The 15,537-nt window shown below is 39.2% G+C and overlaps 1 protein-coding gene across 1 annotated transcript in view; it reads left to right on the forward strand.

The window, feature by feature from the left end:
* LOC103480179 (RAS guanyl-releasing protein 2) overlaps nt 1-15,537 on the forward strand; it is a 62,471-nt gene that overhangs the window by 24,402 nt on the left and 22,532 nt on the right. Inside the window, exons 8-11 of the mRNA XM_008435049.3 lie at nt 5,339-5,455; nt 5,821-6,102; nt 13,819-13,893; nt 15,040-15,162. Of these exons, the coding sequence (XP_008433271.1) occupies nt 5,339-5,455; nt 5,821-6,102; nt 13,819-13,893; nt 15,040-15,162 (597 nt within the window). The remainder of the gene's footprint in view (nt 1-5,338; nt 5,456-5,820; nt 6,103-13,818; nt 13,894-15,039; nt 15,163-15,537) is intronic.

Below are 15,537 nucleotides of genomic sequence, written 5' to 3' on the forward strand. Positions count from 1 at the left end.
ACCCAACACCAGGGAGTTTCCCAGCATGCCGTTCTCTGTAGGAGCCAGTAGGCATTTGCATATTGAGGTTAGGTGGCATCCATCTCATAACACCAGTAATCCTTCTAGAATAATACAGGAGCAGAGAGGGATGGGATGTGTTTTATTTATTACTGCATGAACAAAAACAAAAGAAAAGGATTTTTTCAAACATGAATTACATAAGATGTGAATACTTTTTAATGCATTGTGAGCTAAAACTAAAACCAAAGTGGAGTTTGATCTTAATGACCTGCAAGACATTTAGAGGAAAAACCGGGATGCTTTAACCACCGCAAATGTAAGTTATGGAAGTGGCAGCATCATGATGCAGGGATTTTTTTTGTATGGATATATATATATATATATATATATATATATATATATATATATATATATATATATATATATATATATATATATATATATATATATATATATATATAGGTTATACATATACAAAAACGTATGATTTTGAAAAATTTAATAACATATTCTCAGTTTTCTGGTTTTTAGCAAATAGAAATAATGTTGGTGATTTGAACTGACCTGAAACTAGAGAAGTTTGGTCTGAATTAAATTCACACACAGAGAAATAAAGTCAAACTTCTGGTTTCAACTGTATAGGTCTTGTCAGATTTTCAATTAGCTTTAGGCTGGATTTGACTAGGCCATTCTCACATATGAATATGTGTTCAGGATTTCTCGTTAAGACTGAGATAACATTTTTGAAAAATTTCAACATTTTTAGGTTATTTGTCGCCTTTGCCCAGTTGGAGCACCAGAAACAGAGACATGCCAATTTAAAGCAACGGTGTATTTTTTTCTAATTGCCTTTAGATTCAGCTGCTATTCACCTGTTTTATGGCTTGTTTTTGTTTAATTTGGTTGTTGGCTGGGTGACAGATCAATTTTATCGATAGAATTGTCTGTTTATGAAGTTTAGACTTTTTGGGATGAGTGATGTCAGCTCGCCTGGGCCCGCCATCTTGTTTTAGAAGGATGTTTCATAGCTTGTCTTTAGTTGAACTTTGAACTCTGGTCGACTCTTAGGAGGATTGACTAAAACAAAAGCCAGTTCTTGTATATGTATAGTTTATTTTTTTAGAAAAGAAAAGAAGGAAGAGAAAAAAAATGCTTGAAATGGGATTTGGTATTTAAAAATATCAGATTTTATTTTTAAACCGTAAACGTCTCACTCACACTTTTCACACGTTAACTTCTTGCTCAGAAACCACCCGGATAGCAAATTGTAAACTTTGGTCATCCTTATTGATTCCCACACTCATTGACTCATTTACTGAAAAGTTTCTCCATCCCTGATCCTAAAACAATCCCAAATCCCAATAAAAGCCTCATTTGTGGCTGACCTGATTTTCCTCTGACTGAAGAAATCTCCCTGTAAGTGGCATCCCGGGTTTTACTGTAATTGCTTTCATTTCTGCTTGATCTGATCATTTGCTGCAGTGTGCCAGATGGGTTGTAATTTGTTTCCCCTCTCTTATGTGACAATCTTCTTCATCTCCACTGTGAAGATGAAACCTCGGTGAAGCAGAGAAAGCGCAGATGTATTTCCATCTTAATAGGCTGCAGCGCTCCGAGGACGCATCGTTACTTACCGACAGCGGGGCTTGTGGATTGTTCCCGTCGTTATGAAAGCTCTCCACTCCACTCTGCTCTCTGGGTTTGATCTCCTCTGTATCTACAGTACAGACAGCAGTCAGCCGTGGTTTATTCCGCCGGCTCTCGGCGGGGTTCCTTACGTCTCTCTGTCAGAACACATCGCTGCCTACCTAGGGCTCTTGTCGAGGGAGTCCAGCAGAGCGCTCCTTAGTGTTTCAGTCACATTGATTATGAGTCGGCCGTCTTGTTTCTGGTGTTTTATGAAGCTGTGTCTCTGCGGGGCAGAGAGAGGACAGCTGCTGGTATTGACCAGAGCTGCTGGAGAGACAGAAACTATTTTCTGCTCATCACGGGTGACATTTTCTTTTCTCTGACCTTTCGGAGAGCAAAGGAGTTTGACTGCTCAATCCGCCGCCGTGGTTCAGAGAAGAGCTGGAATTGGTTTTGGTGACATTTTGTTCTGGTGGCAACACGCCGGCCCACGTCGGTTTTGACGGACTTTTCTCTCCAGGATTAGTTGGAATAACTTTGATCTGCTGACTCCTCGTCAGTAGTCATCATTAAAAGAGCACGGCAGCTGGAGCTGAGCTTAGCTTTCAGTAGAACACTGTCAGTACGCCGCTTTACGTTTTAGCACGCTGACATGCCACAGGATTAAAAGGTTTGAGCGTTTTCCCAGCAAGACCTGTGAAGTACCACAATGTTAGGATTTCCCCTTTTATTAGATTAATTATATTTATGAACTGTATTTCTTTTACAATCACCCATGCTAATATTATCTAAATGCACAACTTGTTATAGGAGACCTAGCATTTATTTTATTTTAGTATATGTATATTTTAAAGGTTTTATTGGCTCTTGTGGCCTTTATTTGATAGAGGGGGGGAGACATGCGGCAAAAGTCACCAGGCCAGGATTCAAACCTGCGATGGCCACGTTGAGGACTAAGGCCTCCATATGTGGGTTGTGCTTAACCCACAGGACCTGTTTTAGTTTATTTTCTTTTGGACATGCTATACTTGTATAACATTTGGAAAAATGCTTACTACAGACAAAGTACATACATTCCTCTGCTTAGCTGCAAAGCTCAAAGTATTTGAGGTCTGAAAGAACTGCAACTTTTTAGTTATTTGTACCATTTCTCATTTTCTGCAAATGAATACTAAATGTTTTATTTTACTCACACATATAATTACAAAAAGTAACTGATCATTTTCAGTGGTCTCTTAAGTTTTTCCAGAGCTGTTTATAAAAACATCTTTTATTCCAAAATTAAGCTGCCGTCTGTCTCAATAAAATACATATAAATTTGTGATTCTAACATGTTTCAAAAATGTGAAAAACCTCAGATAAAATGTATTGTTTTGTAAAACCCGGTAGCAGCTGTAGCTTATCAATCTGTCAGTCAAGTTGTCTTGCCAGGTCCTTTCAGGAGAAGGTGGTGCTCGTTTAAATGGATTTATTAAGAAATTACACATTCAGCTCAGACGCACAGCAGAACATGAATCCGTTTTAGTGAATGCCTTTCCTCTGTGTGCTAAAGTTGGGCTAACTCTTAATGAACAGCCCTCTGCGGGGCTCCTCGCTGCCCTTCATCCTGCTGGCATCTCACTGGAAATCAATGGGGTCGCTGCTGCATGGGAGGCCTGCCGCAGGGGACCATTTGATCCAGCTCACACACCCTCAGGGATCGATCCGCCGAGCAGCGCCCAGGCAGAGCGCCGGTTGTATCTGGATCCAACGTGAGGGCCGTGAAAACGGACGCACAGCTAAGCAGAGCGGGGCGAGGAGCGGGGAGACGTGTAGTCTTCATCAACAAAGGCAGAAGGGCGAATTCCCACAGAGCATTAAGGGAAATAAATTGGACGAAAGCAGCAGGTGAACTAATGATGCTGGTTTGCAATGAAGGAGAATATGAGGAATTGGAGATGTGCTCCCCATAGGAGGCTGTAATGGGACACAACCAGTGCATGCTGGGGGAAGCTGCAGAAATGTCAAGAGCTTTAAGGCTGCTGTCTGTGCTGCCTCTGAATGCATTGAGCTTCAGTTTTATCACTGCGTGCGCAAGACTCATTTTCACAAAAACATAGTTGAGACCTTTGCACAGGAAAAAACGGAACATGGGATAATCCTTGATGCATCGACATTAATTCTTACTCTTTTTATCCCCCACACAGAAAATCCAAAACACAAGTTATTAAAACAAGAGCTCAGAAATTGAATCGATGTAGTTTTAGTTTTCAAAAGCCTCAGCCAGCAGTGTGGCCAACAACTGACTGACCTGAGTTGACATGCACAAGCTGCAGAAGGAGAATTATCAGTGAGCGTCAGTAGTAACCAAATAGTTGCTTTGCATCTGCGTGAGAATATTTACAAGTTTAACTGAAGAGGTGCTTTAGCCTAGAGAAAAGCAACAATTGACTTAAATGTACAGGAGGTTTGTAAAGACTGTGAAACTTTTAATCAGTGTTAATTTCCTCACACTTTCACCAGTCAGTTGCTGGTTTAGGTTAACTATAGAATTGTGCAAATTATTGCAATTAGGAAAATAAATCTGCTTAATAGAAACACGCCAATTTTAAAAAAAGAATTGATAAAACGTTTTTGTGCTCGGATGATGTATTGTTTTTTTTTCGTATCAAAATTAGTTTATTTTGCAAAACTCCAATGGAAACACTATGTCGCTACTGAGTTGCTACTGTTGCAAACCATGAATGAGAAAACAGCAGGAAGTAGTTGGAGGATTATAACGTAGCTGGTGTTTTTAATAACATTATTTTAATTATGTTTTATTATTTAGTGGAAATACCATAATTACAAAATTGTGTTTTTTTTATGTTAGTGGAATATTTTGCGCACATTTATAATGGAAACACATCTAATGATGGTTATGTGTCATGTTTGTTTTCTGTTGGTGGTGCCATATTTTCCTTGGTATTTCATTACATTATATTTAGGGATGGATGATATTTCGGTACTAACATCTGTATCGGCCAATATTAGTCATTTTTTAACACATCAGTATTGGTTCGATTAATTAAACTGATACTAAAAAGTGACAGTTATTTCCATCTTGATATTATTTGCTTAGGGAGAGCGAGTGGAGGAAGATGGCCATGTGGCATTTGTGGTATGTTTCAGCTATAGTTAATGACTTTGTTAGAATATTTAGCAAAATTTGAGACAAAAAAAATCAGTATCAGTCAATTGGTATCAGGCCACAAAGCTGCAATCGGTGCACCCCTAAATATTTTTATATGCTTTATGAAAAAAATCCACAAATAAGCAAATTTTCTGTGGATAATTTGGAGTTAAATTCACTAGAATACTCCACAGAAGCAGTCTGTGATAAATGAACTGCAAATAGGCAGGTGTTCATCTACAAATGTGACCCAGTTAGGCAAGTTGTGCCAGGAAGAAAAGACCAGAATTCCAGCAAACTGTTGTTACAAGCTCTGTGAAAATGCTGAGAAGATTTGACTTAAGTCATACATTTTAAAAGTAAATTTAACCCTTAAGAAAGTAACAAAATTTCTCTCATTCATCAAACAGTAATAACTTTGGTAACCTTCTTAAAACAGGGAAAAAAGTTTTGTCTGATGTCTGATTTTGTCCCCATACAGTGCAAAAAGGCTGTGGTTTTAATACAGCTTACATAAACATGTGTATTAAACTGTTCTTCTCTTTTCCATGACAGAAGCTGCTTCAGCTGCAGAACTTCAACACCCTGATGGCGGTGGTGGGCGGCCTCAGCAACAGCTCCATCTCCCGTCTCAAAGACACCCAGAGCCACATCAGCGCCGAGACCAACAAGGTGCAGCAGCGACCCCTGCCCTCTACGCCGTCGCCCAGCTCCATTTCTGGTGTTCGCTTTCAGACACCAGTCCGCAGTGGTCAGCATGTCGGTCCACTTAGCTAAACATTGAATCTTGATTCGGCAGCCCACCTCTCTTCTGTGAGAGTTGCAGAGCTGCTTGTCGTTGCCCATTACTCCCACGCTGTGTCTTTTTAGAAGTATGAATTTGAGCCACATAACTAGAGAGTTGATCAGAACAGTTGGGTGGATGTACAGTTTCTACTCTTACATAAGTCCATCTGGAGTAACAGTAGTTTTGCTAAACATTTGGGAGTCTTATGAACCAGACTCTAAAAATCAACCCTTCCTTTGCTCACCTGCAGGTTTTTAACAACCTCATCGAACTGGTGACGTCATGCGGAAACTACAGCCAGTACCGCAAGCGCTTCTCCGAGTGCTCGGGCTTCCGCTTCCCCATCCTCGGCGTGCACCTGAAGGACCTGATAGCCGTGCACGTGGCGCTGTCCGACTGGGCCGACAAGGAGAAGACGCGCGTGAACCTGGCCAAAACCCAGCAGCTCTACGCCATCCTGCAGGAGCTGACCCTGATCCAGACCACTCCGCCGAACATCGAGTCCAACCCCGACCTGCTCAACCTGCTCACTGTGAGTTTGGGGGTACAACCTGTAGAAATATAAGTTGGAGTGCTATAACAACAGAACCATTCTCAAAGGAGCAGTCAGACGAGACAGAATGGAAGAACGCTGTGAATGACAAAACATGCCAATGTGACAGGCTTCCAGTTCGTGACGCCCATTCTGGCAGCCGCTCTGTTGTAGCCAGATGGGACAAATCTGTGCACCTAGTCAGATGAGAGAGAGTGAATGAAGATAGCCGGAACACAAACTTTTTAGCAATAAGTCATCTCAAGGGTAGAAGAAGAAGAAGTTTTATTTATATAGCAGTAGGATCAGAACCACCAGAGAACACAATGCGTACAGTTTTTTGATATCAAGCAACCCTGGACTCATGGAGCAAAGACTGCAACAGATGGACTGAGAAGTGTAAACGAACAAGGGTTAATCGGTTCAGTATTTAATTACTGGTTAATTCACAAACCAAAGAGATGGAAAAACCAAGATCCAATTAACACATTTACAGATTTCTTCTTCTTTGCACTAAAATGTTTCAAATTGTCATCCAAATTTTAATATCACACAAAAACAACTTTAGGAAACACAGAATTAAGTTTTCAAATGACGATTTATGACAGAAAAATGTCATCCACATCAACGTGTGAAAATAGAGCTACCTGTTCTATGCAGAATTATTTGAATCTGAGCACACTAAAGTCATTCCACAGCATTTTCATTGGATTTTGTCCCAGACTTTGACAAGGCCACCTCAAAAATCTTTTGTATATTTACCAACCCCGCCTGTGGTGGCGCAACCAGGGATGTGGTTTGTGAAATTTAACCAAGGAGTGGAGATAATTTTTTATAAGAATGCACCAATATAAAAATTTGGTCCACTATCGATATCTGATATTAACAATTCTGATATTTGTTTACTCTACTGTATTATATACATTACATATTTCCCTAAAGTTTCAACACAGAAAAAAAACCACACCATCAACATTGCTTCTCTACTTTATTTAAGCACCTCCATTATCACTGTCACATGACCCAACAAAAACCATATATGGTCGACCAACACCCCTTCCCCACCCCCCTGTAGCCCTGCCTGGAGCACAAATGGTAGCAACATGAAATTAAATGAATTCTGTGTTGTTGTTTTTTAATCGGCCCAGTTTTACTTATCAAACCGAAACTGATATGTTAAAAGAAATGACTAATATCGACCAATATCAACATTAATTCCTGTATATCATGCATCCCTACAGTGTTCGGCATAGAGGAAGTGGTGGAGATACAGTTGAAACAAGTAACACTCCTCACAAGGAAATAAATCATGACATGAAAGCAAAGTCTGGCAAATATTAAATCAATGCCCACTCCTTTGAGTCAGCTTAAAGAAAAAAGTGTTGCCTGTCAGCGTGTTTGAGATAAACATTACTGGTTTTTTGGAGTATCTGATTTCTTGAATGTTTTGCTTTTCTAACATTTGTTCACATTTTTCAAACTTCCTACAGAAGAAGACCAATTGAAATGCTATTAGGATGTAAAGGAGAAACATTCCTCAGGACATAATTATGTTACGCTACTTTTCCTTCCTGTCTGAACTTCCTCTCTGCTTCTGTTCCACTCAGTGTTGAACAGTAAAACTCTCAGACTGCAAATGTCAACAAGGTGGAAATAAAAGTCTCATACAGGTTACAAAACGGCCCGCAGTTTAAAGCCATGTTTGTAGATGTGACGGCTCCTTCGAGATCCTTTCTTGTATTTACCAAATGCTCACCAAACGATATAGAAGTCACCCCATTCCTCTGTCTAAGCTGGTGCTGAACTGTTTTTGTGAATAGAATTTCTTTTGAAAACTGAAATCCTGAAAGTAGAGCGATAAAATATTTAGTTCATAAAAAACTGCATTGAGAGGTTTTATCAAAACACAGTTTTTAAATGAAAAATCCAGTTTCTAATATACTGTTTCAGTACAAAAATGGAAGAAAAATATAAAAAAAAGGCATTATAAATAACTGATGAGATTTTATACCTAAAAGATACATAATCCGAACAGCATCGCTGTTACAGCAACAAGTAAAATATGACACTCAACTAGCAATATACTGGTGTGCAAAACCCATTTGTGGTTTGAAAGAGTGCAAATGTGTTTGAGCACAAACACAAAATAATGCAAATCAAGTTTTCAGTCAATCTCCTCTCCGTCATGCATTAAAGTGTAAATAACAGTCAGGCCACATTATTAAACGCGTTAAGATGGCCACCAATATTTAGGGATGCTACACTGCCATTCAAAATGTTTTCACGTTCTTTTATGTTACAACCGTAAATGTTTTAAATGTTTATTTTAATGGGATTTCTTATGCCAAATGATAAAAATCTGAAATTAGTGACAAGCATTTGTCCACAGATCTCTTGAGTCTGATTGGATGGATTGTCTGTGTGGATATATATATATATATATATATATATATATATATATATATATATATATATATATATATATATATATATATATATTTTTTTTTTTTTTTTTTTAAATTGTCAAAATTCTCATTTGGATTTACATTTGGACTCCACTCAGCTCTGAGGTGGTTATAACGGTTTTCTACTAGTAGCGGTTATGTGGTGCAGGCCGCTTTTTCAGAACCTACTTCACCGTTGTTCTAATCGTCTCAAGTTGCACTGAAAACGTGTCGTCAGAACATTGTCAGTCACCGATTGACCAACAGGTGGAGTGTCAGGTTGCTTCACCATACCAATGCCATTGACGGCTGCTTGCGGTCCTCAATGGCCAACAATGTTGTGATAAGATTAAAACACCTTTGCGGCTTTATGACAAACCCACCCACACTGACATGACAGTCCACTGTAAAGGAAAATGATCTGAACCGAGACTAGCCAAGTGGAGCTGAGTTGAGTCGTTACGTTTCTGAATAGGCGGCTTCTAAAGACAGGTGTTGCAACAGATGTCATTTAGTGGTATGAGAGTAAAGGGGGGCAATTATCAGTGAACTTCAGACTTTACAGTGGACTCCCACCCAGTCACTGGTAAGTATTGGCGGCGTTCTCAGTGGAACATTGTATGGTTGTGCTTTTTCTTGGCTCTGATTGGCTGTACCCCAAAGAGCAAGTAAAATATGACACTCAACTAGCAGTTCAAATGCTGGAGATGTTAACTTCTGCTGTAGTTCTAAGGTTTGTTCTGTGCATATGAATCCACTTGTGGTATATTTTATGTTTGAACAATTAAAATAAGCAGTTAGAAACATCTTTAGAGGGGCTTATAAGTATTCATGAGTTTTAGGGGTCCTTAACAACCTCCCCCCACCGCCTCCCCCAGCCGGGGATCCATTGTTCCTTACTTCCTTCTCCAATTACATGCTACTGTGTGCTGCTCTGCCACATAAAATCCCTACAAAACACATTGAAGGTTGTGGTCTTAATGAGACAAAATGTGAAAAACTTAAACTGAATTACTTTTGCAAAAAGCTGTATTTACTACTTCCCATGTGTGAGACCAATTTTCAGATTTGGCCCTCCCTGCAGATCAACATGAAAGCATCGGGTTTCTGTTTTAGCACTGCCGCTTTACTGCTTCTGTGTTTGTGTTTCATTATTTTTGGCAGATGTTTCCTGAATGTGGGAAGGGAAGCTTAAACAATCCCAAGAGATCAATTACTCAGCCTGGCTGCCAGTGTTGATGTGAGATAGCTGCTGGAATTTGGTTTATTTATACAGCACCCGCTGACAACAGAAGTCACCTCGCCGTCCTTTTCATGGGCTTTAGATCTGAGGCGGACGTCAGGAAAGTTTACAGGACAGGGTCAATACTCAATTATCTTTTGTCAGTAGCGAGTGGAGTTGATGTGTGTTGAGTCCTGCTCGGCTTGCAATGAATGATAAGATGGAGAGAAAGTCGATGAAATAACTCAAAACCTTGCAGTCTCTCTCTGCGTCAAAGCATCGGACACCGCGCAGGTTTAACTGCTTTAACGTATGCAGATGCAGGGTCTTCCAAAATATTTCTCACTCTGGACGTCATGTGTCTTTTTTATGAGCAGTTTAACACAAAGTAGCGCATGACTGTAGCCTATTTAAACATTTTAATGTAACAAGTTTGGCATGCATTCTTTCTGCAACCCTTTCGATTTATTACCACTGAATTCCAAGAAAAACAAATGACTTCATTTGTCACCTGCTTATTAGCCAGGGTACCATGTGCATAATTAACAGGAAAATCACAATTTGATCACAGTCAAGAGCAGCGCTTTTAAAGAAAGTACATAATGGAACTCCCCTGGGTGAGAGTCTTTCTAAATGTTCCAATTAACCTGGACACTAATGCCAACTGCATGAAGCACAATTGGCATTTAATTCATCTGCTTATTCTTCAGATTTAAAGTACACTGAACTCAAATGAAACAACAGCACTCTAACACAGTTCACTCTGGCTAACTAATCATTTTGTAACATCATCAAAATCATAATTTTGTACAACCATGACCATTTATAGACAAGCAGGCATCAAAGCACGGAAGAATAAATATGTTTGTTCTAATTCATCAAAATGATCAGTTTTGCTTTTTTATACAGTGGAATAATAAAGTTACTTGCAGGATTTAGGAATGGCTAAAGTCCGTAAATACTTGAGACGTCCTCTAAAAGAGCTCCTGACTGTAGTTCAGACAGTAAAGATACGTTAAAATGCTTTAAAAGTAGAAACAGTCTTATCAGTAGCACAGAAGCTAACGTTTACAGTCGTCCTAATATCTGCTCTTAGGGGCTACAGCCAATCAGCAGCAAGGAAAATAAATGGTGCTCCTGGATTAACTGCTATGCCAACATTAGTCAGCAGCGTCTCAAGTTGAATTGCAGCTAGGTTTTTCAGCTAAACTGCATTTCTTTGGAATAGCTTTAAAAAAAATAGGCAAATTTGTAATTGTAAAAACGAAGTCAGTGATTACTAACCTATGAAGAAGTGTGGTCCACCATAAATATCAGCAGTATTATTAGAAGCAGTACTAGATATGCTATTTTTTGGATTATTACATGACTCACAATTGCCCTCAGAATGTGAATTAAATGGCATCTGTAGGGGATTTCACAGAGTAAGCTTTTTTCTAAGTTAGCTTTATGCTCTTTAAATCTGGGAGTGGTTTTTACCTGGATTACCTTCACTTTTATTGTGTTTACCATATTGACGTTATACCTGAAGCCATAAACTTAAGTGTTGTTATTGTGGTTGACGTGTTGAGTGTTGAGACCCTCCTTAATAACGCTGGTGGTCCAGTAAATCTGAAGTGTAGATAACCGGTCAACAAGCTAACATACTTATCATTAGCAGCTAGGCAGCTAGTAGCAGCCAAGTGAGAAGTCTAATCTTGTAGTTCCCTCTCTGCGCAATACCTTTGATGTCAAATTATAAATTTAGATTTATTAAGAAGGTTTTTAAAAGGTTTTTGAAAGGTTGGGTAAAGTTAACCGACGCTGAACTAGAAGGGGGAAAACAAAACCAATATATGAGCCATAGAGAACTGTGACCCATAGAATGTGTCAGATTGTCATCACAATCTAATGTTATAGTGTAATATCTTCAGATAACCCACAGCTACATCTGACCTACATTTAAAACGGCAGAGGAAAACCAACAGAACAGATCACCATGGATACACCATCTCCACATTAAACACAAGCCTCTTTTAGCAAACTTTTTTGTCACAAAGCTGCTTCTGGCCATTTTGGTAAGAGTTTTCAGAAACGAAGCAGGATGACAGGATGTGTGGTGAGGCTTTCACATCAGCACTAATCAAATCTGAATCAGAAGTTTCCTTATACTATTCAGAGATTCAACTTACAGCAGGACAATTAGTACATTGAGCTAGCTGCCTAGTCAAAGTTCTGACAAACCAAACTATTGCATGCACGTAATTTAAATAAAATAACTTGGATTTTATAATTGAATAACTCCTTTTTAACCTTTACTCTGAGGAAGAACAAAATGTGGTAAAAAAAGAGAACTAAACCAGAAAAAAGAACTTTTGTCCTTCCTGCCTCAGTAAAACACAGGAAACACTCCGACAACGAGTCAACAGCTCAGCGCAGAACAACTGTGGGGCCAGTGGTGGAAACATATGTGTGACTTTTAATTTGTAACCTTGCCCAGTAATAAATGCAGCTGTTGCTGTAGTGATGTAGTGCGAGGGCGCAGAGGGGCGCTGCTGTTAAACAAGGCTCTGCTTAACACTTCCCACTGTGAACAGGTGAGCCGTCTTTGTGTACAACACACCCGCTGATCCAGTGGATATTTTTCATTTTGGACAGAACAATGCGTCTTGCTGTGATAAACGCTCAGGTCCAGCTCTGCCTCGCAGAGAGCAACAAAAGAGCTGCAAAGGTGGCAGCAAACGCAAACTGAACTTATTCGGTTTAGTCTGCCTCGGATTTGTAAACATCTGTTTGGATTTCGTTTGCTGCTCTCTTAGACCTTTGGTAAAAGTAACTTCTTGAGCTGCTGCCTCCAGCTGCCATTTGTCTGCTAATAAGGCCAGTTCAGGTGACACCATGTGACCTGAGACTGACCCTCAAATGATGAATGGCGGCTTGCAGCTGGTGCTTCCGTGGAAGCATGAAGATTGAAGAGTATAAACTGAAGAAAAACGGCTATGAAAAAAACAAAAGTTCAGGAAAAAGAGCGACACAAACTCAAGTTTGAAGGCTGGGTGTCACATTTAATCCCAGAAACAAGTTATGTGATTTATATTCAATTTTATGGCCTTTTGACAGAATATCAAAAATTAAATATCAAAGGTGATATAATTTTAAACTTCAGTTCCTTAAATTACGACTCTTCACAGAAGCAGGCACATTTGCTCCTACGGACAAAAAATCTTCAATTCCAACTTTAACCTTTATTAAGATTTCATTTAAGATAAGAGCCTAAAAAATGTAAATGTCCACAAGATGGCACAATTTTTTCCCAGTTCATGGTGTGTAAGAAAAGTTCTCTCCACGTCAAGAATTACTGACAGTGTCAAATGTCAGTGTTGAGTAATTATCGAAGTGTTTAACTGCCAGAGCTAGATAATAAATACAGCAGCATTTTAATAAAACCAGAAACTTTCTCACTATAGCAAGATATAAAACTCATTCTAACAAGTTTTATTTGTTGTTATAACAATTCAAAAATATTTTATCTATTCCAAAGGGATACTAAGTGTTCTCATCATAACTCATATCATCTAAGTATCTTAGATAAAGAAATGGAAAAGAAGGATCTCCGGTAGCAGTCAGTCTTATATCAGATCTGAAAAGGCCTCTGACTGAACACTGTTGCTGTATGACAGGTTGTCATGGTAACAGACCAATCTTTGGGCAGCAGAGACAACATTTCACAAAAATTTGTTTCATTTCTGGTTTTAACGACAGCTAAACACTTCCATAAATAACAGTGTGTAAAGAAAAATATATGTGTGTAAGGGAAATTATATGTTTTTATATATGTTTTCTTATGAAAGACGGTGGACTTGTGTAAACATATTGGCTTTTATGAGCTTCAAATCCCAGACATACAATAAAAAATTGACATAAAAATTTCTGGCAGAATTATTTTTTGAAAACTATCAGGGTACATCATATTTGAAGAGTTTTTGTGAAGCAGAAGTTTTTTTGTTCTTAGAGATATTAGCTGTGACATCATCTAACTCTACATGCCTCACGCTCATGTTTTCTCTGCAGGTATCACTGGACCAGTACCACACTGAGGAGGAGATCTACCAGATGTCTCTACAGAGAGAACCACGCAAGCCAGCTGTAAGATACTTTTTGCTCGGACCTTCCCTTTAGACCTCTCTAATTCTTCATGCTACAGATAAAGGGAGGCAGATGTTGCATATCTGCCTCACCACCACCGCCACCAGCTGGTTGACCCAACACAGAATGGATCTCTGCTTTCATGTTGAACAGATCTTGACCATTCCATGTGAAGGACGCTCATCCCACCAGTCAAAATCATTCCATGATATTGTAGTGCCTGTTTAATTTGAAGCCTCGGTTTCCAGTTCTTCGATAGATGTTAGTCATGCATCATTGCACGGTTGACGTGTGCAGCACTAAAATCACAAAGAACTAAGGGAATCCTTCAAATGTAAGCTAAACATTAGCTTACATTTTAACAACTATATGCTCCTGTTCTACATGCTGAAATCACAGACACCCTCCACATCAAGGCCAAACAAGGAAACATGTTTGGTTTTGACACTACACAGTGAGTTGCTGCCACCATTTCCTGTGCAAACCTACTGAAAAAATACATTACGTTGGTTCAGTTGTGAGAAATCAAGACTGTGGAATTTTGTGATGTTGTGCTCTATCACGACTAGAAATGCTTCTTTTGCTGTATCATTTTATGTATTTATTGCTTTGCTATAAATCACACACCAACAATCTCAAAGTGGTCGTAACTATCAATCAAATCAGTCAGAAAGTAGGTTCTGCTGTCAGTTTCACGTCCAGTTTCAAACACCCAGCATGCTGAGCTGAGTGAAGCGTCAGCCTAGCATAGCATGATATTCAATAATGACTAATAATAATAATATCAGTTATTGCTATAATATTTTGCAGCTCGATTGAGTATGATGGAGTGGCCCACATGTTCAATAATCATAAGACAGAATTTTTTGATAATGTCCAAAAAGTCTGTAGCAGTCAGATTTCAGCTGTTGATCAAATGGTGTGTGCTGCAGTTTAAAATGGGTTATTAAAGCAATGCAAGGCAGTTATTTTCTTATGGATGTTATCCATCCTGAGGCACTGAACCAGAATGTTTTGAGGATATATATCAGAAAGTTAGTGCCTAAAACAGACGTGTTAACTTTTGCTTTGTTCTGCCAAAGATATCTTCTTTCTTCCTTAGTTTAACCTCAATCCCATGATCCTTTGTGCTTCTTCGCTGTGCAGCAGAACTCCAGCCCTGCCCCGGCACCTGAACCTAAGCCCACTATGATTGATGAGTGGGCCGTGTCGGTGAAACCCAATGCTGACCCGACGATCATTAAGAAACACATAGAGAAGATGGTGGAGGTGAGTTTCCTGTGTGGGCTCTGTCTAACTCCTGGGATCCATCAGGGACCATAACGATACGGATGACTGATTATCTGCTCTTCTCCTCCATAGAAGGACTATTTAATGTTGGCTGGAAAGCTGAAGATGTGGAACAATGTTACATTCTGATATAGTTGTGAGGCTTTTAATTGAAGCAATTTTGGGCTCAATGAACCAAAAGGTTAAAATTCTCTGAGTAGATCATCATTCCTGCAGCGAAGCATTGCAGCAGTTCAGCGAAGCTCCGGGGCTGATTTACTTCCTTTCTCACCAGAAACCCAGAGATTAATTTCATTTTTGTTCTTTACTGAAAATCTTTGGTGGGATTTATAACATTTTCACCAACTAAATGAA

This window comes from Poecilia reticulata, chromosome 18 (genome assembly GCF_904066995.2).
Source record: "Poecilia reticulata chromosome 18, P_reticulata-male-v2, whole genome shotgun sequence".
Lineage (NCBI taxonomy): Eukaryota > Metazoa > Chordata > Actinopteri > Cyprinodontiformes > Poeciliidae > Poecilia > Poecilia reticulata.